Consider the following 25088-nt stretch of genomic DNA (forward strand, 5'->3'; position numbering starts at 1 on the left):
TACAATGTCAAGGAACCCTAGGGACTAGAATATCAAGAAGGAGGGATGATCACAAATATCAAATTAGGAAAACTCATTGAGATACGGATTGATAAAAGGACTATTGAATTCAGCATTTGGAAACTTCTGCAGAAGCAGTTTTAGTGGAATGGTGGGGCCAGAAGCCAGAGAATGGTGGGTTGAAAAATGAATTGCAGGAGTTGAAAAAGTAGAGAAAGAGGATGTATTCAGTTAAATATACATGGTAGGTTTTAAGGGTTGCTCTTAAGAATAGAAATAGAGTGTAAATCACAAACCAATGAAGAGGGAACCTTGGAATAAGAAAATGCAAATAAGCAAAAATATCAAGCCTCTCCCTCAAGCTTCAGGCAAGTAAGAATAAAAAGTAAGCATAGAGGGGTGGCTGGGTGGCTCAGTCGGTTAAGTATCCGACCCTTGGTTTCAACTCAGGTCATGATCTCAGGGTCGTGAGATTGAGCCCCAGGTCGGCTCCACGCTCAGCATGGAGTCTGCTTGAGATTCTTTCCTGTCCCTCTGTCCCTCCCCCAACTCATGTACTCTCTCTAAAATAAATAATAAAATCTTTTTTAAAAAAGCATAGAAAAGTGAACAAATAGAACTAAAAATACAATAAATGGAATATTTGAAATATTGAGATTGTCAGATTGGATAATTAAAATCCATTCTGTGGCATCCTAGACCTTTCTTCTAAGACCACTTTCCTTCAACTGAAGTATATCCTTTGAAGTTCCTTTAGTGAAAGTCTCTTTGAGTTTTGCCTAAAGTATAAGGACAGGAAAATGTTTAAAATAAAAGAATGGAAAAAGAAAGAGCAGGCAAATAATCAAAAGTAAGCAGGGATCCATATATTGACAAAATAGATTTTAAGACAGCATTATTAGAAAAAGGATTTCTTTGTAATAACTAAAGGTTCAATTCACAAGGAAAATATCATTCTAAACCAGTATGCGTTTTCTAAGCCTCAAAATAAAGCAAAAATTTATAGAACTTCAAGGAGAAAGAGACAATCTACCCTCAGTGTTTAAAAAAATCTCCACCAGGCTTTTTTTTTTGGGAACTGACAGTCTGATTCTAAAATTTATGTGGAAATGGAAAGCATCTAGATTAGCATGATGATTTTGGAAAAAGAACAAACATTTGGAGAGATTACACTACCAGATTTTAAGATTTGTTATGAAACTAGAGTAAGACAATGTGGAACTGGTACAAAATAGGCATAGACCAACAGAATAGAATACAGAACGCAGAAACAGCCTGATACACATTGATTTATGAAAGTGGCAACGCAGAGCAGTGAAAGAAAAGTCATCCAAAGACAGGATGCTGGAACATTAGATATACAGACAGGAAAAACGTGAAAGTTGACCCTCTACCTCACACCGTCACGAAAATGAGTTCTAGATGGATTGTGCATGTGAATGTGACATCAAAATGGTAAAGCTCATAAAGGGTAATAGAGAATATCTTATTCATGGCAGAAGGAAAAACACTGAAACAGGAGTTAAAAAGCGTTAATCATGAAGAGATTTATGAAGTTGGCTAGATTAAAAATAAGAACTGTTTATCAAAAGATTCCATTAAGATGGTGGAAAGGCTTGCCACAGAATTAGAGAATATATTTGAAACACATGATAAAGGTCTTGTATCCAGAATATATGAAGAAGTCCTGCAAAATAAGAAAGAGACAACCAACCTAGTAAAAACTAGGCAATGGAGGCCCAACTGGCCACTTCAGGGGGAGACCCAAATGACAAATATATGAAGAGATGCCTAACCTCGTTGGTAATTAGGGAAATACAAATAAAACCACATTGAGACATTACTAAACACCTACCAGAATGGCTAAAATGGAAAAAGATAATCCAAGTGTTGCCAAGAATGGGGAGCAGTGGGGCTCTCCTGCACAGCTGGTGGGAGTATAAGCGGATACAAGCACCCAAACGTCCACCAGCAGAAAAATGAATAAACTGTGGCGTATTCATACAACAGAATAGAAATGAATTCGTACAACAGAAACAGAATTCATACAACAGCAATAGAAATGGTCAAACTGCAGTTCTATACAACCACATAGAGGAATCTCACAAACGTAATGTTGAACACAGTTTTCACTATTATCATGTGAAAGTATGCTGTAGGCATACTGATGCTTCAATCCTAAATATTGAGCATGCCCCTCCTAAGAATGGTATAGTCTATATCACCATTTTCACACCATTGTAAATTAATAATTCCATATCACCTAAAATTCAGTCCATTTTTTTATTTTTGCCACTTATCCCAAGAATGTCTTTTGTTGCTTAAAAAAGAAACAACCAACAACCAAGATCTAATCTAGGTTTATGCACTGCATTCGATTACTATGTCTGTTTGATTTCTCTTGGTTTGGAGCAGGGCCATCGGTTTTTTGAAGGGCTCAAGTCAGTTGGAGAAACTTCTGTATGCTTGATCTACCTGGAGACTGAGAATTAGGTCTAGAGGCCCAATTAGATCCAGGTTAAATATGTTGGCAGGAATCTCTCATAGTTTATTTGGGGTACACCATATCACACCAGGCAACAACTAATTCTCAGAGGAAGGGGCTTATACAGTCACTGGCAAAAAGAAAATGCATTCATATGAAAATATTGAGGGTGTTCAATCAAGAAGAGAAAGAGTTTACCGTATGGTGGTATTTATTAATATGGATGCACCTACCACAGATTTTAGATTTAATGTCATGGATCTAGCATCTGGGCATGATGTATGGAGAAAACTAAACGTAATATTGACCAATCCAAGACGCTGAGATGATGGAATTCCTTTGTCTAATGTGGAGAAAAGAATCCAAGACTCGGGGAATTCTGGAATGAATTACCAAATATGTCACACCTTTTTCCAACCTATCCCTAGAAGAACCCTGAAGATATTCTCTTTACCAAAGGCTTGAGGCATCTTTTGTTATAGAAGTACTAGTATCATTAAAACATGGCTTAGTAGGTGTTTCCTGTAGGTCAAGAATGCTAGTGACACATACTTCCTATTTTCAGTAAAATTGGGATATTCCAAAATAGAAGTCTTTAACAGTGACCTGGCTGCAATTTATGATAATCAGATTGGATACCAAGATCTTTGGAGGTGATTAATTGAGGATAGAGTCCCAGATAAATGGCCACACCCTAAAGTCTTATTTGACTGTATAGCAAAAATTTCTCCAGGTTTAGAGACAGATGTCATCAAGATAGAAATGCAGCCCTGCATTCTGTTGTTAGACCTGCACTAGTTCACAGATCTAAAGCTGACTGAATAATGCGGAGGCCAGGTATCCTTCGGGGGGAGCTTAGTAAGAGCCCTGTGTAAGTGCAAACTCCCGGCTTTCCCCAAAGGGACCCATTACCATTTTATCTGGGTAACTACACTGGGGCAACTATGCAAACACTTGGGCAACATTTGGATACTAGCTGTTAGATATCACTAATTCCTGAGTACCCAAAATGTCACTGTCCACAAGTTAGGGTGGAAGCACGTGGGGATCAGGTAATGGACTTTTGACTCAATTCAGCCCCACCATAGGCCTAGTGGAATCTTAAGCCCCTGACCTGCATGTCTCGTTGGAAAAGCTGTCTTTAGCAACTGATGGAATTCCCACATTGGTTTGTTGACCTGTGAAGTAAGAACTGTTAAGAAATGAATGGAGAAGGGGCGCCTGGGTGGCACAGTGGTTAAGCGTCTGCCTTCAGCTCAGGGCGTGATCCCGGCGTTCTGGGATCGAGCCCCACACCAGGCTCCACCTCTATGAGCCTGCTTCTTCCTCTCCCACTCCCCCTGCTCGTGTTCCCTCTCTCACTGGCTGTCTCTATCTCTGTCAAATAAATAAATAAAATCTTAAAAAAAAAAAAAGAAATGAATGGAGAAGAGGAAGCTCCTAGAGCCCTTCTCTGCCAAACTAATGAATCAGTAACAGTACTCCATCTCTGGGGGAATTAGAGATTAGTGTTACCAGAGAGACAGATGCAGCAGTGATGATTCCCATCACACGTCCATTTAACTTGTCAGTCTAGCTGGTGCAGCAGATGGATGGGTTTGGGGGAATGACAGTAGATTATCATTAACTTAATCATACTAAGAGCTCCAAACTGAGTGATGCCCATTGCAGCTGCTATTCCAGAAGTCATTTCCTTATTGAATCAAGTCAGGATAGTGCCTGACACCTGATAGACATCTATTACCATGATAATTTGGGAGGGGGCATCTATCCCTATTTGTATATTTTTGACAAACAAAAATATCAGAAGCAGTTTGGCTCCACCTGATAGAATAGCAGTATGAGTTTTCCAGCCCAACTGGAGAATATGCCAGCTCTTAGAGCTGTGCCAAGTTTAGTCTGTAGAGACTTTGACTGCATCACTATGGTAGATTATATTTTCCAGAGATGGCTCACCAATGCATATCCCATCACACATGTTCATCTTATAAGGTGATGTTGGCATTCTTCCATTGAAAGGTGAGGTGATTTTCTCTCCTCTTGAATGAGTAGAACTTTATAACTGCCTTGACCAGTAGAATGCAGCAGATATGACCCAGTGTGACTTCCAAGGCTAGATTAGAACAGGGCAATATGGCTTACCATTGTCCACCCTTGGGATTCTTGCCCTTCAAACTCAGCCACCATATTTGGTAATAAATAAACCTTGAGATGATTCTGGCTTTTTTTTTTTTAGAATTTTTTTTTAATTAATTAATTTATTCGACAGAGATAGAGACAGCCAGTGAGAGAGGGAACACAAGCAGGGGGAGTGGGAGAGGAAGAAGCAGGCTCATAGCAGAGGAGCCTGATGTGGGGCTCGATCCCATAACGCCGGGATCACGCCCTGAGCCAAAGGCAGACGCTTAACCGCTGTGCCACCCAGGCGCCCCTGATTCTGGCTTTTTGTCTTTGAGTTTTTCAGTTAGGCTCCCAATGTCATAGAGCAAAGGCAAACTGTCTGCACTGTGTCCTGTCTAAATTCTTGATTGATGGAAACTATGAGAGATTATAAGTGATTCTTGTTGTTTTAAGCAGGAAGTAATAGGCAATCTGTAATATAATCTGAATCTATAAGGAATCTAGCCACATCAATGAATTATTTTAGGCATGTTGGGATAACCCCTTTAAAGTCCTGAACTCTCAACCCTCTGTGTTAAAAATACAGCACTTGGTGAGTCTCTTTGGATTTGTTAAGCACATATAGTGTAGATGGGTGTGTTGGCCCTGTCAATTATTGGACTGACCTGAAAAGTGGCGTACTTTACGTAGAGCCCCGAGTAAGAGAGGTTTCTTGTAGTTCAGGCTACAGGCAGCTCTGTCCTCAACCCATATGATTCCTTACATCTGTAGCAGATACTGTGTGGAGACTCTTACAGCCCCAGTTAAAGAACCACCACGGAGGAAACTGTGGTTTTTGAAGCTATGCCCTCTTTGACTATTTCCCTACCTGGCCCTGGTGGGGATTGAATCCCAGATCAAGAGACCTAGGTGCCATGGGACCAGATCCGCCCATCACAAACTGGGCGGCGGTGTGCCTGGGCCATATCATTGGGGGAACCCTCAATGTCAATATACTTAGATCTTTTTTTCATAGGCCTATTGGAGTCACCGGAGACTTTTTTTTTCTTCTAATTTGTTGCCCAGAGAGTATAGACCTGGATAGAAGCATTTGGAAAGAAGGTTGGAAGTCTCAAGTTCAATATGAACATTTTCATATATTCTTGCCCCATTTCCTCTTCCTTTGCCTCAAGTGCGCTTGGTGTCCTTCAGTTCAGAGACCCCTCCGTTTTATCCTCTCCTGCGATCACTCTTCCAGTCTCCTGCAGAGAGGTAAAAGAAGGACAGCCACTTGGCTAGATAGTGTAGGGGTGCTGGAAATCTAACTGCTTCTGCAATAGATTTGCAATCGACATCCTTTTTTTAGCATTACTTTCACTCCCCATTTTCAAAGATTCCCCAGGCAACCCATTGCTTTGTTTTTTTGGGATTCCGCAATGTAAATTGGATTGTTTCTTGGCTTTTTCCACTGCTTACCTAAGATCCAGCCTTTTCAGAACTCATAAGTCTGTCATCATTCATCCATCTGTTTTCTAGTTTCCGAAATTTTGTTGTTTTTGTCTTCTCCATTCAGTTTCTCCCTGTGAGTTTATGGCTTTGGTTTCAAATCCCTTTCTCTGTGTTATGATGGGATCTTGTGAGGGAGTGGAGCCAAATACATGCATGGCATCTGTTCCCATTAGCTAGACTGTAAGACCACAAGACAAAGACTGGGAAGGAAGAAAGTCCAGGGGATGAGACCCTTTATGGGGAAGGTGTGTCATTTTCCCAGGGGCGGGAATTGCAGGTTTGGAGCCTCAAAGCAAAGGGTACCTGTGCGATGGGGGTTGTGACCACCGTACTTGAGAAGTCCCATGTTGTCAAGTACTTTCTCTTTAAGAGAGTTCAAGTTAATTACAAATTGAGTTCTGAATTTCCCTGACTCTTCCACAAAAAGTGTCACAAAACTATAGTGTCTGGTTTATTCATTTTGTGGGGGCTTAAGGAAAGCAAGATGAAGATGGCTTTGTCCCATTGTTTCCAAGGATGGAGAAGGGACATTAGCTTTGGGGACCCACCTCTAGTGAAACCAGTGGCTGCAAACATAAAATTTTCTGGAGATCATTCCAGAGAAGATCAGAGAAGAGAGAATAATTTCTGTTTACTCTCATGTGTTAGTGAAGGTTGTTCCCTGAAAAGAAAGAAGGACTCCAGCAAAATTCTGGATTATTTAAGTGGAGTGGCAAGATGATTTATAAGCTGAATGAATTCACTGGAAGCAGAAGCTCAAATCCAGGGGTGACTGTGACTTTGAAAGACAATTTTAATTGTTATGTATTTATCTTTTTAACTGTTGAATTTAAGTGTATCCTACATATAAGAAAGTGCACAAATTATAAATGTATAGCTTGATGAATTGTCTGTGTATCCATTTTACTGTGTACTAGAAGAATTAGAACTGGTACATTAAAATTGCAATTTCAAGGTTATTGCTCGGGATGAGGGTAATGCAGCCTGGTAACTCACCTTACAAGGACTGTGTAACTTACGGGATCGTTATTCACGCTTTCAATGACTGATCTGGGTTCTCTGAAGCAGACTCTGAGACCAGGATGGAGAGCAAGTAGTGTATTTGGAAAACACAGGAAATCCCAGTCGGGAAGTGGGGGAAATAAGACAGGCAAAGGAAGATAGCCAGTAAAGCTCTTACTGTTCAGCTAGTTACCACTGTCGGAGACAGGAGCTTAGTCTCACGGAAACTCTGGGAAACTGCAAAACACAAACCTCAGAATTATGCCACCCAGTGGTGAGCAGACTGGGCATTCTCTTACCAATGCCGAGTCGAGGCTGGTGGTTGTGGTGGGGGGCGGGGGTGGTAGTGAGTGTTAATTCCTGGATGTCGGAGGCAGCCCAGTGTCAGGCACAGAGGTGCAGACTAGCAGCTGACGCCCGCTGGAGCACACTGGGAGGTCTGAAGGATATGCGTAGGAAAGCAGTAGCTACTGTCACTACATTTCCCATCCAAAATGCTTGGAAGCGTGGATAGTATAGGCGATTCTGAGCGCGAGTCTGCATTTCTGCTGCATCCTCTTGAGCACTCTTCTGCTGTAAGTTGACAATCATTTGTTACAGAAAACGTGTGGAAGGCTATATCACTGTAAATTGGAATCCGGTCTGACTCTCTATTGGTAACATTAATTTCCTTCTCACCCAATCATAAATCAGTGGTAAAAATTGGTATTTTCTAGGAGATAAGACTGAAAATTATAATGAAAGTATGAACAGTTGTGGTGTCTTGAATCAAACATACTGTTTAAGCACAAGGAGAACCTGGGGATGAACATGTATGACAAGTACCTACTGAAACTGTTAAGATTGTCAGTCATATGCGAGTGGGTCACTGAATTCTCCCTTGTTCTCAGTGCCATGAAGAGTTGGGCAATGATTCCAGAACAGCTTCTGTTTCATTCAGAAGCGCATTGGTTTCCCCACAGAAGAACCCCCTTTGTCTCTTCAAGATAAAATAAATGACTTCATCTTTCTGGAACACATATACTTCGTGAGAGCGCGTGTTTCTGGAACACATATACTTCGTGAGAACACGTGTCTCTGGAACATATATACTTCGTGAGAGCGTGTGCCTAAGAGGCACTGGCTCACGATCTCTTTATCACGTTGTGAAAATGTGTGAAGGAAACCTAACTCAAAATCGGAGTTGGGAAGCCATGGGGGGGGGCTGTCACTTGAGCATCACTAGTCACAGCTTGCATAGTCCAACAGGAAGAAGGAAGATGTCCTTGTGGCTGGGCAACTGCATCAGGCAGCAGGTGCCTGGCAACAGCCCGTGAGAAGCTACCACCACTTGAACTCTTTCAATGAACTTCGGTTCAAAACAGCCCCTCCCGACTTCCTTCTTTCCTCTATAAAAGGATGCTCTCCTCCTTTGTTCTTCATACCTGCCTGTGGTTCGCCATCGTTTGCTTATCCTGAATTGCAATTTCTCTGCTATTCCGAATAAACTCGATTTTACTGGCTGAATTACTTCTTTTTCTCTTTCAAAATGTTGACAATGTGAACAATCTAAATTCAGTCCTGAAAGGCAAGGTTTAAACCTGTTTTCCACGTAAGAGATGAAGTACATTAAATTCAAAATTGTGTAACTGACGTTGGGGGGATGCTCTTTAAAATGCTCTTTGGATGATATGTTTATTAACTCATCTGAGTTACTCCCTGAATCTATATTTTAAAGAATATGAAGAGGCGTTTGAAAGACGATAAAGTGTCCATAAGGGTTTTCTGAATCTAATGGCAGAGATGACTATAAGAGGAGCCCTTTCCCCAACATCTTTGTAGACATAAGCAAATAACTGGACATATTTTGAAGAACGTATTCTAGATACTGAATTAGATGTACTATTGAAATAAGTTTATTAGGGGTGCCTGGGTGGTTCAGTCGTTAAGCGTCTGCCTTGGGCTTAGGGCATGATCCCGGAGTCCTGGGATTGAGCCCCCACATCAGGCTCCTCCGCTGGGAGCCTGCTTCTTCCTCTTCCACTCCCCTGCTGTGTACCCTCTCTCGCTGGCTATCTCTCTGTCAAATAAATAAATAAAATCTTAAAAAAAAGAAGTTTATTAAACAAAAATTTCTGATAATTTTGGTGAGTTTCTAGCTCCATCAGAGAATACAGTTAAGCATCTTGCCCTCATACACTATGCATGGATTTCCAGTGCTGACTCATATCAAAAGGGAAAAACAGAAACGTTTTATTAATATAGAAGCCCATTTTTTCTTTCTTTTTTACTTTACTTACTTTAAAGTAAGTGACATCAACCTAAATCTCTCTCCCCTTTTAAATTTATAAACAATTCTAATCCTTGCATTGAGAAATTTATTTTCAGATATGTACTTTAAAAATTGACCGGATTTAGGGACACCTGGGTGGCTCAGTCTGTTAAGTGTCTGCCTTCGGCTCAGGTCGTGATCCCTGGCATCCAGCCCCGTGTCAGGCTCCCTGCTCAGCGGGGAGTCTGCTTCTCCCTCTTTCTCTCTGCCTCTGCCTGCCCCCCCCCTGCCCCCGCCGCTCATGCTCTCTCTCTCAAGTAAATAAATAAAATCTTAAAACAAAATATTTAAAAGTTTAATTTCTTGGATTTAATATTTTTATATTTTATGGCATCTCTGCTTTGCTATTTACAGTAGACAAATTGTTCTCTTGTTGAATATATTTGTTGAAATAAAAAAGGGATTTGAGAGCTTCAATAGGATACAGCTAACATCATTTGGCATAAACCCCCAGTTCAAGCTCAGTGTTATAGTAGCCTGCTTTTAGATCATGTTATATTCCTTTTGTTTCATTTGCACATTAACGACCTAGTATGTATTTTTCTCTATACTCTATATTCAGATAATCCTTACTATCGTGTATATATATTTATGTGCATATATATACATATATATATACACACACACACAACTACATATTTGTGGGATAATTATTAGGCTAAATAATATGAACTTGCCTTTTTGTATGTTTAAAGTGATTACATACCAGGAGGCTCATATGATTTAATCTAATACGTTCTCACTTAAAAATATCTCAAGGAGGGGTGCCTGGATGGCTCAGTCGGTAAAGTGGCCGACTCTTGATTTTGGCTCAGGTCATGATCTCAGGGTCCTGGAATCCAGCCCCACAGGGGGCACCACACTCAGCAGGGAGTCTGCTTGAGATTCTCTCTCTGCCTCTTCCTCTGTCCTGCTTCCCCCGCCCCCGCCGCCCCCGTTCAAGTGTGCACGCACATGCTCTCTCTCTCTCTCTCAAATAAATAAATATTTTTAAAAATATCTCACGGAAATCCTGCCAACTGATGTTTGGCTCTAATTCTTTCACAGGGCCTTGGTGTGTGAGGGTATCATGATGTATTCAGCAGTCTCTGTACTCTTGGGCATTTACCTTCCCATTTTCTGCTGGTAGAAATGGTTCTGCAGTAACCGTCCTCCTACAGTTGTCCTTTGTAACAGTGCTTTTGTTTCCAAGGGATAGATCCTGGGGAGTGGGAATGCTTTGTCAAAAGAAGTATATATTTTTTATTTTGAGAGATATTGCCAGATTGATCTCCAAAAGTCTGGTGCATACTTTTTTTTTAAAAAGATTTATTTATTTAAGAGAGCAAGAGAGAGCATGCCTGAGCAGGGGAAGGGGCAGAGGGAAAGGCAGAGAGAGAAGGAAAGAATCTTCAAGCAGACTCCCACGTGGGGCTTGATCCCAGGACCCTGAGATCATGACCTGAGCCAAAATCAAGAATCCAACGCTTAACTGACTGAGCCACGCGGGCACCCTAGTGCACACTTCTGTTAGCAACATATGGGAATGTTCTCTCTCTGAATTCCCCTTTGCAAAATACTTTTTATTTTTGACCAATTTGGGTATAAAGCGGTATCTCATTATTACTTTTAATTTCCATGTTTGGCCATCTTTCATATGCTTGCTATTTGGATTTCTCTTGTGTGATTTATTTAATTATGTCCTTTGCCCATTGTCCTATGGAGTTATTTTTTCTCCCTCTGCTCCCACCCCTTTTCCGTGGCTGAGGATAATCTGAAACCAGTAGCTGAGATCTTGTTGTCCTCAACTGTGATTGCCCGGACATCAGTTATGTGCACTGATGGTAAGATGTGTTGAGTTTAATTACTGTTTTAAATGTCTTAATAGTTACAGAGTGATTTGGCATTACAGTGAAAACACTGACATGTTCATAAAGGCACAGACACTCAGCAGCATGAGATGTGATAAAAATCGATGTGTGTAAGTAATCTAAAGAGCTCTTTCATTAAGTGTAACATAAAATTCTAAGCTACAGAAAGTGCTGTGCATTAATTTAATTGCAGGATTTTTTGTATTAGTGGTACATACATAATGGTGTGTTTTAACATAAATGGTATTTTAGAGTCAATCAAATACCTGTTGTGTCTGTCATCTGCATTACAAATACATTTTGTGTCACATTGACTTTGTTTCAGGCATCTTTTGCTTACAAAGGTTTTTAATTTTTATATAGTCAAGCATGTTAATTAGGTTCCCAGACTTGGGTAAAAGCATTTCTCCCACTGTTAGATTATATATATATACTCTCTTGGGTTTCTCGCAAGATTTTTTTTTTCTTATAAGATTTTTGTTCGTTTTTACATGTAAGGGTTTAATGCAACTGGCATTATTTCTTAATCTGGGTTAAGATAGAAATCCATTTTTATTTTCTTTCAGATTGCTAAATACTAAGATTCTATAAGCTTCATTTATTAAACTACCATATTTGTCATTTACCAAAATCTTACATAAACGAGAACCTACTTTTGGATTCCCTAGTCTGTTATGTTGGTTTTCTTTGTCATTTCTCACCATATCATAGTTACATGGCCATAACGACTTTTCAGTATGTTGTAATATCTGGAAGGCAAGTCCTTCGTCACTGTTCTTTCCCTCTTCTCTTTCCAAAAAAGAGAATTTTTGTCTCTTCTTGGACCTTATTCTTGCATATGAATCTTAAGATCTTTTTATCTAGTTCAATCAAATCAAAGTGAAACCCTGTTGGAATTTTAATAGGAATTGCAATGAAATTTTATATTACTTGACAGTTATGATATCAAATCTCCCTCAAGTGTAATATACTTTTTTACATTTATTCAAATCTTGTTTTATGGCTTTTAATAGTTTGTTTTCACTGCTTTCATCTACATTTCATTCTTGATGCTCATTACTTACTTTCTTATTTTAAAAGATTTTATTTATTTATTAGAGAGCGAGAGCATGAGCAGGGGGGTGGAGCAGAAGGGGAGGGACAAGAAGACTTTGTCTGAGCATGGAGCCCAACCCGGGGCTTGATCCCAGGACCCTGAGATCATGACCTGAGCTGAAATCAAGCGTCGGTCGCTTAACCAACTGAGCCGTCCGGGCACCCCTAGATGCTCATTTCTAGAGCAAGAAAGATATTTATTTTGTGTGTATTTCTTATGAGGCAAGTCCCTCACATGAAAGTCTCCTATTTATTTTAGTCGTTTTTATTCAAGACTTGGGTTTTTCTAGATGGTCTATCCTATATTATCAGCAGAAGGATATATACAGCTCTAACTGTTCTTTTCCAGTATATTTGCTAGCTTCCTTATATTATTGTATTTAACATATCCTCCAAGACAATGTTAAAAACGCGCTGGCAAATTTCTGATTTTGATCAAAATGGTTTTAGTGTTGCATCATTTTAGAATACTATTTGCTATGGTCTTTTGTAGTCTTTTTTTAATATTCAAGTAGTTTCCTTCTATTCTTATTTTACCTTGAGTTTTCAGTATATTAATTAGAACAATAGTTGACGAAGAGTAAGTGCTCTATAAGTACTTGTTAAGCAAACGAAGGTATATTAGTAATGACTGCTAGAGGTTATTAATGCCTTTTGATCATATGGTTTTGCTCTTGACCTTGCTTGATCATATATATTATGATGCATTGCTGGCTTTATTTGCTAATATTTTATTTAGAATATTTGAAATAGTCACAAATTTATCTATTTGTTCTTTTTTGTACTTAAAAAATCATGTATTAGCATTAAAGTTTCTTGTGTCATTAAATGAATCAAGGAACATACATATTTTTTCTCAGTCTGGAACACTTCTCCTTTGTTGAGAACTGCCCCCTACTCAGGGGGTAAGTACCCAGTAACCAGGTCTACTAGGACACTGCTTGCCCACCTGGTCACAGCTCACTGATTAAATGATCTTGCCAAGATCTAGAATTTTGAATTGAGTAACGGACACTGGTAGTTGCTAAAACTGAACCATATTAAGGGTGGTGGTATAGAGTGTCGAGGGCATCCCTTTGGGCACCAGCCAGAAACACTGGTCCCTAGCCTTCCACAGACTGAGCTAATCACTTTTTCCTTGGATTCCCAAAGACACTCCAGAATCCTTCCAATTATTATCACCACCACCATCACCACCATCATCCTTTTAAATTAGAAAGCAATTCTGGTGAACTTGTTAGTTGCAAATAAAAGAGGCTTAATCACAGAACTCTGTATAGAGTCACCTTTCTTTGAATATTTCAATAGCTTTGCTTTTGCTTTAAAGCGAATCTTAACTTTCCCGAAATTACATGATGTATAACATGTGTAGTAGAAACCCCATTTTATTTGTTCCTGTTATAGACTGTTTGGTGTCCCAGCCAAATTCAAATTCATGGTGAAACCCCAAAGTGACTATATTTGGAGATAGGGCTTTTATGGAAGTGTTTAAGGTTGAATGAGATCATAAGGATAGGATTAGTATCTTTATTAGAAGATACCAGAGAGCTCCTCTCCCTTCCCACACACACACAAGAAGAGGTCATGGAGCACACAGTGCACCCACCTACAAACCAGGAGACGAGGCCTCAGATTGCAACCTACGTTGCCAGCACCTTGACTTTGGACTTCCCAATCTCCAAAACAGTGAGAGAATAAATTTCTGCTGTTTAAGTCATCCAGTCTATAGTATTTTGTTGTAGCCGCCCAAGCAGACTAATACAATTCCCCTAAATGGCTAACTAGTGATGTAATGCCACTTATTGAACAATCCATCATTACCCCACTAATTTGAAATGTCACTTTTATAATATATTAAATTTAAATAAATTATCAAGTCTGTTTCTGGGTTTCCAAAATCATGTCACTAATGAGTGTATTTTGGCACTAGTTTTATCTTGATTATTGTCCATCTATAATACAAGATTATATCTTATATCATATTGGTAGAGCAAGTCTGACTTTATTATTGCTGCACAATTTTATTGGCCAAACTAGAACACCTACCATTCCAAGTATACTTTAGAATCATTTAACTGAGTAAAAAAAGAAAATTTGAGATTTAATGGAGGAGCATTAAAGTGGAGGAAAAGTGACATATTTAGAATGCTCTATTTCAATCCATGAATATGGTGCTTGTCACTATTCTCTCCATTTAAATCAGTAACTTTTATAGTTTTATTTATAATGACCCACATAATTCTTGTTTATTCTTAACAATATTTTCCAATATTTTATTATGAAAATATTCAAACATACAGAAAAGTTGTAATTTTACAGTGTGCATCCACTACCTACCATTAATAATTTACTCTATTTCATGCAGTGTTTTTTGTTAGGCAGTGAATGGGAGCATAGACTGCCTGGATTTACCACCTGCAAACTGTATAATGCAGGGCAAGTTACTTAACTTTTCCAAACCTGTTTTCTTACCTGAAAACTGGGCATCACCTCAAGGGGTTTTATGAGGACTAAATAGGTTAAAATATGTAATGCACTGAGAACGAAGCCTCATGCTCTGCAAATACTGTATGCCAAGTGCGTTAATCTCCTTAGGCTGTTATAAGTAAATCTCATAGACTGGGTGGCTTAAACAACAGAAGTTTATTTTCTCACATTTGTGAAGCTAGAAGTTCCAGATCAAGGTCTGGCAGGGTCAGTTTAGGATGAGATCTCTTTCTGCCATGCAGAGAACCTTCTTGCTAAATTCTCAGGTGAGCTTTCCTCAGTGCCTGCACCTTCAGAGACTGAGTGAGCCCTCTGGTGTCTCTTCTTATAAGGACACTAATCCTGTGGGACCAGGGTCCCACCCTTATGGCTTCATTTAACCATAATTACTTCCTCACTCCAAATACAGCTACACTAGGGCGTTAGGGCTTCAGCATATGAAATTGCAGAGGTGAGTGGGGAGACACAAAGATTCAGTCCACAACTGCTGGCAAGTGCATAGTTTCATTCTATTTTCTAAATTGTTTTTGTAAGTTATTGACATAAAGTGTATTTGGAATTATCTACTCCTATTTTGTTGAGGAGACAAACCCACCAATAAAAGTGCATTACAGTATAATCATTTTTGCAGAGAATACATAAAAACTGCATGAAAAAAATAGGATGTGTGTGTGGATGGGGGGCGGGGTGGATGTGTAAGTCTGCACCAAATGTTAGCAATGCTTATCTCTGCTTGATGAGCTTCTAGGTAATAATTATTTTGTTTTTGTCTATTTTCTGGCATTTCAGAAATACAAGGAAGTCAACTAACATAAGAATTTATTGAATGCTAGCACAAAAAACAACCCGATCATGGTATTTTAATAAAACACAGGATTCCATTCCATTTTCAGTCTTTTCCACGTACATATGAAGTAAAATGCTATGGATTCGTTTATAGCAATGTTGTTTGGACAAAAAAGTGATACAGATGTTTCCCTTTTGTCACGGGTTTCCAATCTTCCCATGGAAACATTCACTGGCCTCTTGCCGGCAGAGGGGAGACGGCTCTATTCAGGGGCTTGGGTGGGCACAAGAGTACCGGCTCCGTCCGCTTCCGCAGCAATGGGGCTGCGTCCCCCGCGTGTGGGATCCCGGGCGGCAGCGAACCTGGAGTGACGGGGCCGCCGGGCGAGCATCCCGGGAGGCGCCGCGAGCCGGAGACTGCCCGGGGGGACGCTGGGAAGCACGCGCGGAGGCCGCTGCCGCGCAGGCGCACAGGCCACGGCTGCGCTACGTGGGAGCACCTCGGCGCTGCGCGGAGGGCGGCCGGCAGCGGGGCAAGGGGGCGAGGGCGAGTGGGGCGAGCTGACCTGCGGGGTGAGCCGGAAGCTGTGCGAGGTCTGGGGTGGGGGCGACGGGAAGCTTTGGCTCCGCCCCGCCTGGGGCCCCCCAGTGGCGCGTGGTGCGCCCAACCGCCCGGGGTCGCATTCAGACAAAGACTGCGGCGAGGTCCACGCCTGGAGAAAGGTTTATTCTCTCGGTTGCGGGAGGAGAAGACCGGCTTGGAGGGGTTCCGTGATTTGCCACGGCCAAGCGAAGCGAAGGAGCTGGGATTCAAACTCAGCGCCTTTGGGATTCCAAATCTCAAGACTAGTTTAAACGTCTTACTACCTGCAACAAAGAATTGGGCTATTCAGCTCTTTGTGCTACGTGACACCAGCGCAGTGGTTTGGACCGCGTGGGCTGTGTATATCCACCGTCTCCACGTACCTTTTGTAAAAAATATTCATTGGTGTCAGTTCTAGAATTCTGACTGTGCGACTGAGCTTTCTAGATCCTTTTGCTGGCTAATGTTTTCTGTCCAGCATCACCAGGGGACTGTAGAGAGGTGGCTTCCTAGAAACCTGGAGCCTCCAGCTGCCTGCTAAGGAGACAGATGGAGCTCAAGACGAGATGCTCCTTGGGAGCCTAGACATTAAAAGATCCAGACTCCGGATTTTGGTACTGTATGTTCCCTGGGCGGGCGAGAGTGGAGCACTCCAGCACAACTGTGAAGCCCGAGTTTCCAGCAGTTTGCTTATTGAAAGTGGCCAAGCCCAAATAGGACCTTCTGCCTTGTGGGCCGAAGCAGAGAGCCCCAGAAAGGAGTGCTGAAGTCAACATGCTACAGCAGCTTCTGATCACCCTGCCCATGGAGACCAGCACCTGCGTGAAGCTGTGCCATCCAAAGAAGGCCAAGGAGGGGGCATCCCTGTGGGAGGATGTGACTAAGATGTTTGAAGGAGAAGGTGAGAATAGGCTGGTTGGCGGGAAGGAGGAAAAGCGGCATCCTCTCGTGTGAGAAGGAAGGTAGACACCTGAGCAGAAGCATCCCTTGGGGAGGCAATTGGGTAAAAGGTCTCTGGAGTTCTTGATTATGGCTTCTGGCCTTGGGTTTTCCTGAATAGTAGTGGTGAATTCAACCTGACCCCACTATCTAAGTGTCATGACTGTATATGTTATTTCTTTTCATTTTCCCCATGGGGGTGTGGGGCAGGGAAGACTTGCCTAATTTTCTTTATTTTACACTGAGGAAATGTGAGTCAAATGAGAGACCTGTGCAGGCATTTGGTGGCTAGGTCAGAAGGAGAAGGCAGCAGGGCAAGTACCAGGTGAGCCTGGAGTATCTTGTGCTAGAAAGCAAGGAAGGGTGCAAAGGCTAATGGACACGTACGAGCAGGATGCCAAGTTTGGACAAACTCAGGACTGTTAAGTATCCAGATTGATTGTAACACCTTGAATAAATAAAATTCCAGAAGTTCGTGATGACACAAAATAGAGGAAGGGGAAAAACTCATTTACCAGTGGTGGTGATTCATACACTGATTTCTTACTTTGAAAATAAATTATTATGGGAATGAAGAATGCGCTTACCTTGCATTTTACATCATTTTCAGTTGTTGAGGGAAAGCTTTTTGCAGAAAATATCTTCCAGTAAAAAGAATAGAAGGAACAATAGAATATTCTACTATAAATGAAATATTTGAAAAGTTCATGGTGAACAGGGTGTTCACAGGGTGCCAAAGTATTGCCCCCATAAGTTACTTGCAAAATGCCAAGGAAAGAACATTCTTTTCCAATGGCGATATCTGGTGGTCACTGTCTTTTGAAAAATATTTTATTTGTTTACTTGGGAGGGAGAGGTAGAAGCAGACTCCCCAGTGAGCAGGGAGCCCAATGCAGGACTTGATTCCAGGACCCTGGGATCATGACCTGAGCCAAAGGCAGACGCTTAGCCAACTGAGCCACCCAGGCGCCCCTGGTAGTCATTGCCTTAACCAAGTGTGTCAGTGATGGGATAATCTCCTATTTTGGATCTTCTGGGTAGTGTAATATAAAGCACATGGTATCGCCCATGAAGAATTCCTGCCAAAATATTTAACCTGATCCTAAATTGAGCTTAAAGACTGAACTTCTGGTTTAAAGAAAATACAAGTTAAAGAAGTAAGGTAAACCCTAGCACAATCAGACTGTTGGTCTCTTAAAAAGCCAATGTCAAGAGAAAAAGGGGAAGTACTATTCTAGAGAGACTGGAGATAACAGGCACTTTGAATGTGTGCACCTTGGTTGGCTTCTGGGTTGGAATAAATCCAGAATAAAAGACAGTTTGAGAAGAGTTGAGGAAATCTGAATATGAATTGTTAACTTGCTTAGGTGTGATAAATGGTATTGTGGTTATGCAGAAGATCCTTATTTGAAGTATTTAGGGATGAAGTATCATGATGTCTGCAACTTTGAAATGGTTCAAAAAATATATGGATAGATGAAGCAAATATGGCAAATGTTAACATTGAATACAGGTGGTGGATATATGGGTGTTCAATATTCATGATAAAAAGTTGGGAAATAATACAAAGACAACAATTCATTTGCCTTAATTCCTGGTTCATATTTTTAATACCTCAAATTCAGCCAGTATTGTTGGCATTCTAGCAACCTGGCAGGATGTTATGCTTAACACTTTACCAGATAGAAAAAAAAAATGAACCAGATAGTTTCTACCCATTTATTCATACTAATATTCAATTGAGGGAGATAATTATATAAATAAATATAACAGGAGGCAGTAGATATCAATATCCGAATAGAGATTAAAAACAGGCTTTGGAAAGAGTACAGGGAAGTGGAAGCTTTCTTCTCATTAAGAGTGTTTGAGAAAACTTCACCTGAACCGGTCCAGAAGGATATTGGTTTTTCACCAAGTGGGACGTATGTTCAAAGAACTCGACTGGGGCTCTGTGGGTGGGTGTGTGCAGTGGATGAAGAAGGGTATTTAGAGGGAGATGATACTTAGAAAAGCAATGATGGACCGGTTGGGAAGGATCTTGAAATCCATGGGAAAACGCTTGGATTTTTCTTTCTTATCAGTGGGGAAGCTTTGAGGATTTTTGAGCAGAGGAGTGGCCAGTAGATCTGTGCTTTTGGACCAGTGTTGGCTGTTGGGAAGTATTAATGCCCAAAGCAGCGCACTGTAGCTCCTTGTCGTTAAGGAGGCTCCGGCCTGCTCTGAGTTGCTCTAAGTGTCCCTCCCCGTGAATGTTTTGAGAGAGGAGCCGTGTTCAGCAGCTCTGCAAGCCATTTTTCTAGTTGGTGAGTTGTAAACCTCATGGCTCTTTTCCTTTCTCAGTTTTGCTCTCTCAGGATGCTGATCAGACCCAGGGAGAAAGTTTCAAGGATGAAGTCACCTCTGTGCCCTCGACAGTGGAGTCTCAGGTGGGTTGGGGTTTCCTGTCCCTTTCTTAAAATTGTTTCTCAGATTTTAAGAGCCCTGGACTTTGATTTTCTTAGCCTGTTCTAAACTAGGCCACATTGATTGGTTTCACCAGTAATTTTCCCACCAATAGTAGAAAGTTCCTCATAGTAGTAGGTTCACCATAACAGAAGGTTCCTCAGGAACCTTCTTGTTTCAACCAGACCTCTGGTCATTTATCCAACACATTTAAAAATTGTGGGAGATGGGCTAAATGGGTGATGGGTATTATGGAGGGCACTTGTTATGATGAGCACTGGATGTTATAGGTAAGGATGAATCACTAAATTCTACTGAAACCAATATTACACCATTTTCTACTATATTCTAACTAGAATTTAAATAAAAAATTGAAAAAATAAAAATAAAAAATAAAATCCTGCTGGGGTTTGTGTGTGTGTGTGTGTGTTTGTAAAAGTATGTAATGTAGTTCTTGCCCTGAAACCTCACAGATGTCATCTAGGGGAAAGACAAATATTGTAAAACATTTTAAAAAATTTAAATTCAATTAGCCAACATACAGTGCATCATTAGTTTCAGATGTAAAACATTTTAAGCAACATTTAAAAATTAACAGAATGCGGTTCTGACATTCCTGGAGATGTATACACTTCATTAATGACCTTTAAGAGAGGGTTTCTGGCCATGTTTTGGAGCAGAATTGTAGATGAAAAGGGAGATGAGTAGAGAAGTTTCTGGCAGGTCATGAAGGGCACATGCTGAATAGGCTGACCAGAAAGGGAAGGAAAACTTCCAAGAGCAGTTTAATAGTGTCTGTGTATCATAAATGAGCTAATCAGAAAACCATTGGCACTGGTAACGGGCAAACCCCAGAATCACAGGGAAACTCAAGAAAATTAGAGAGTAATCAGAGAACATCAATATAGAAGGAGATATTCTTAGAGAAGAGAAGACTCTTATAGTGGAGTGATCTTAGTTTCCAAAATAACATACTATAGGGTTTAATCCCATATCTTTAACGTTCCTCAAATTCAGTTTCCTAATGGGTTAAATGTCATGCTATTGCCAGCCCAATAGGGCTGAAATGCCTTCCAGACTTATTATAATACATAAAAAGCATTAGAATCATCTTTACACTTAAGGGATGTGTTATTACCTTAGCCTTCTGGCTTTTCTTTGCATTTGGTAATATTTTTAAAAATAATCATAAAATGGTTATTAAATTTGTGTAGATCGTACATGACAGGCTCTTGTACTTCACAACATGGTATCTGCTTTGGTCAAATCTTCCTTACTAGGCAGAATTCATGCTCCCTCCAGAAATGTGCTGTTCTCACATACTTCTCTTACTAACAGAAATACCCAGCTAATGGTATTTTACCTATGCTGAAATGTTCTCATTTTAACCAATTCTCTCAGCCCAACAAAGGTCCCTGTCTTCTCTTGTGGCCTTAGCCTCTTTTGAACTCTCCCCTTCCTCAAATATTCCTGATCTTTTTTGTCCTTAATCCAAATTATTATGTACTGCTCTGAGACCTTCTTTACTATTTCATGAGTATTTCTCCTTCAGCCAAATGATAAGTTGCAGAAGACAGCTTCCATGCTTTCTGCATTGTGTTGTAACCTCCTGTAGAGAGTCAGCCAACCGATCTTCAAGACAGTGCCCAAGAAAACTTGGCTAGAATCTCTTAGCATGTAGGCAATGTTAGAACTGAAAAGGAACATATTTGATGTTCTAGGGACTGTTGACCTTCAAGGACATATCCGTGGACTTCACCCAGGAGGAGTGGGGGCACCTGGCCCCTGCTCACCGGAATCTATACCGGGAGGTGATGCTGGAGAACTATGGGAACCTGGTCTCAGTGGGTAAGGACGAGCTCCCCTTATAACTAGAACCTGCCTATGGGAGGAAAATCTTTATTTCTAACCAAAGTGCAATGCTTGGGCTTTGGGTTGTGATGGAGGTTTCTAGTTCCTTCTAAACAGCGTCGGGATGGCTGTGTCCTTTTCTGCCCCGGTCTTTCTACTCTACCCCTCAGCAGGCCTGATTACCAAAGAACTATCTTTAAACTCTTGGGATGGCTCTTTGACCTCAGCACATGCAGTGTTTTCTTCTTCATGAGCAGGGTGTCAGCTCTCCAAACCTGATGTGATTTCCCAGTTGGAGAAAGGAGAAGAGCCATGGCTGATCGAGAGAGAGATTTCAGGAAGTCCAGGTTCAGGTAAGATCAAGGCAGATGGGGCCTTCATCATGTTTGCTAGAGAGCTCCACTTGAAGCCTTCTCCAGGCTCTGGGGAAGACCATGCCATCCGGATGGGTCGCACAAGAAACCTGATTACCACTCTGCACTTGCCTCTTCTCGGTAGTTTCTCTGGAGTAGGGGGAGAAAGAGATGCCTTTCCTACCAGGGTTAATTTTCTTGACTAATTCTCCTGACCCGACTTTCATGATTTTCTTGCTTTCTCCAACATTCCAAGCCTTGCCCTGATCATAGCTTCTTTCTCCTGTCCATTCAGGTGTTCTTGGGTCTCCCCTCATTAAGTACAGCACCCTGCACCAGATTCTCATGTCATTTTATCTTGGATCTCACTCTCACGATTCCATATAAAATGTTCTCCTGAGTCTTTTTCTGTAATCATAGCTTCAGTTCTGATTCTCTTTTTAACTTGTGTGGTTTAATTTTTATTTCAGATAACTTAGGACTCAGTGAGAAATCCCCACAGAATTCCTTCTTACCAAATCAAATAGCTTTCTTCATCTAAGAACAATAACGACAGCTATTCATCCAGCTGGCCTGCGTGAGTCCTGTGTGTACATTAGCCCCATCTTACAGAGGAGGAAAAGAAGGCTCACAGGTTAAGGAGTTTGTCCAGCATCACTTAGCTACTGGTCGGTGGAGTCGGTATTTGAATTTGAATCCTTCTGACTCCACGGTTTGTGTTCTTACGACACTATTCTCCATGGCAGCATTAGCCTCGTAGACCTCGCCGCCTTCTTGGTATCTGTCCTTTCCTCCACCAGCCAGTTTAATAATTGTTATCTCCCCTATCTCTCTTATTGCCTTTCCAGTGCTTCTCATCAATACCCTTTTCAATGCAGATACACCATTTCCACCTCTGTCAGGATAGGCTAAACTACTACAGCAGACAGACTCAAAAAGGTGGCTCAAATGCAGTAGGAATTTCTTGCTCATACACTGGTCTGAGGGAACTGGTTAGGCCAATGGACAGTTCTTTTCCACCTAGCGAATCTGGGGTTGAGATTTCTTCCACATGGTGGCTGCACCATCCCCTAAGGCCTCCTCATCATCTCAGTATAGCCAGCAGCAGAATAAGAGCACACAAGAGCTCCTCTGGGAGGTTTGAATGGGCCAGGCTGGAGTGACTCACGTGACTTTCACTCTGAGTCACTTACAGGAGAAACCTTCACTCAAATCAAAATCAAGATTGGGAACTAGAGTGTAGTTGCGTGTCCAGTAATGGGAAGAACAGATTTTGGTGAATATCCAGCAGAGTCTGCCACAGTCCCTGAGGGGCCTCTGTCTTTTACGCGGCTATTCTGTATCCGCACAAATGCCCACAGATGTATCGTGATGGTTTCAGTTGTTCTTTGCCACCTATATTCTCCATATTCTCCTCTTCATCTCATACAGCCGTACGAACTCTATTCCCACATATCCCATCTCTGTTTAGATGCACTGTTGTCACTTCAAACCCGATACGCCCGAAAACAGAGACCGTCTTCTCTCCCAAGCAAATTTCTCATCCTGACTCCTCCTATTCTTTAGTCTCAAAGATAAAAAATTATGGTATCAGCGAGAATGTATCATGTTTTTCTACTCTCAGTGCTTCCTCATTTCTCATGCTTCTCTGGTATTACTTGCTAGATCCACTTCTCCTCTTCATCTTTGTTGATGCCGTGCCAAGCCAAGTTCCCTTCATCTCATGCCTATTACTATGATTTTTAGTTGTATTTGTTGATGTTTTATTATTTTTGTGAATAATTTTGAATGTTACTGTCAGATTTGACCTCTTGAAATATGACATTTCTTGTTCTTACCCTGAAAAGTTAAGTGACTCCTTATTCTCTATAATAAGTAATATAAATATCTCTACTTGCTTTTTTAAAAAAGATTTTATTTATTTATATGAGAGAGTGGGAGTGTGAGCACAAGTAGGGGGGAGGGGCAGAGGAAGAGGGAGAGAGAGAATCTCAAGCAGACTCCCTGCTAAGCAGGAGCCCAACACGGGGCTTCATTTCACAACCCTGAGATCATGACCTGAGCTGAAACCAAGAGTCGAATGCTTAACCAACTGAGTCACCGAGGCACCCCTTCTCTCTACTTGCTTTTTAAGTCTACTCCAAGATTTACCCAGCTATTCTCAAGCACTTTGTATGTGCTGTTACTAAGGTGAGGTTAGAAATCCTGGGGAATAGGAGTTTGTTGTGAACAGAAAATATTGGTGGTTTAAGGTGGCAGGGTCCAGAAGGGATGGAAGGGAATAGAAAGAGAATAAAAACTAGAGAAACTCCCTCTTCCAAAAATATTGTCCCATATATACTATGGATAGACTATATAGTCTCTATCCTTTAAGATTTTACAGTTTAGTTAATAATGTGTCACAAATTAAGAAGCCCACTTTTCACCTCATAGATATAGGCAAAAATTATGAAGATTGATAAAAATCGAGTGAACTTGCTGGGAAGGGCACCCATATCTACTGAGAACACACATACCCAGAACCCAATAATTTCTCTTTAGTAAATCCTATGAAATATTGACAGGAGTGTAAACAAATGTTTGTATAATGATAACATGAAAAACTGGAGACAACCTAAATATTTTTCAGTAAAGAAAAGTCAAATTATGATATGCCCATCAGTGGAATCCAGTGGAATGCACTGCACTTGTTAAAAAGAATGAGATAAATATAAATGTACAGACAAGGAAGGGGGCCCATAAGATATAGGTGAATTAAGAAAAAAACAGATGCAGAAATATATATATGCGCCATGATCCCTTTTTTTGTGCAAATGTATATTTGTGACTGTACATACATAAACACACACATTCACGTATACATACTGTTGGGAATATCTAAATGGATGTATTCCAAAATCCCAAGACACTAAGGGAAAGGAGATGAGATTGAGAGAGGCTATTTCTCCTATATTATTTAATGTTTTATTTTAATGTGTAGAAAGTATGAGATAAATACTTGAAAAAACTTTTTTTAATAGAGAAAATTTTGTCATAGAAATACGAGCTTGAGATGATATGGTGCTAGAATCCTGTGTTCCTTAATCTTATCTTTTGATGTTTGCCCTTACAATGATGCTGTCCTCTTAGTGTACTTCCTTCTGGAATTCACATGGATGAACTCCTCCCAATGCCTGAAAGTCACCTTACATACTCTAAAAGCTTCTTTCTGTAGACCATTTTTTCACTTCTTTTTATATTAGCTTTCTAGGGGGCAGAACTACATTTGAAGATAGTCCAAGGTTTCTATGCTTAG

The 25088-nt window shown here is 40.8% G+C and overlaps 1 protein-coding gene across 2 annotated transcripts in view; it reads left to right on the top strand.

Moving 5' to 3' along the window:
• Positions 1-25088, top strand: part of ZFP69B (ZFP69 zinc finger protein B) — a 31247-nt gene that overhangs the window by 3709 nt on the left and 2450 nt on the right. The window contains exons 1-4 of one of the 2 annotated variants that reach the window (XM_008711989.2): positions 16270-17109; positions 19488-19573; positions 21311-21437; positions 21698-21793. In XM_008711989.2, coding sequence (XP_008710211.1) covers positions 16983-17109; positions 19488-19573; positions 21311-21437; positions 21698-21793 — 436 coding nt within the window. In that variant the 5' untranslated portion in view covers positions 16270-16982. Of the gene's footprint in view, positions 1-16269; positions 17110-19487; positions 19574-21310; positions 21438-21697; positions 21794-25088 lie in introns of those variants that run through there. The other variant, XM_008711991.2, reaches the window with a different exon arrangement.

Source organism: Ursus maritimus, unplaced genomic scaffold (genome assembly GCF_017311325.1).
Source record: "Ursus maritimus isolate PB19 unplaced genomic scaffold, ASM1731132v1 scaffold_32, whole genome shotgun sequence".
Lineage (NCBI taxonomy): Eukaryota > Metazoa > Chordata > Mammalia > Carnivora > Ursidae > Ursus > Ursus maritimus.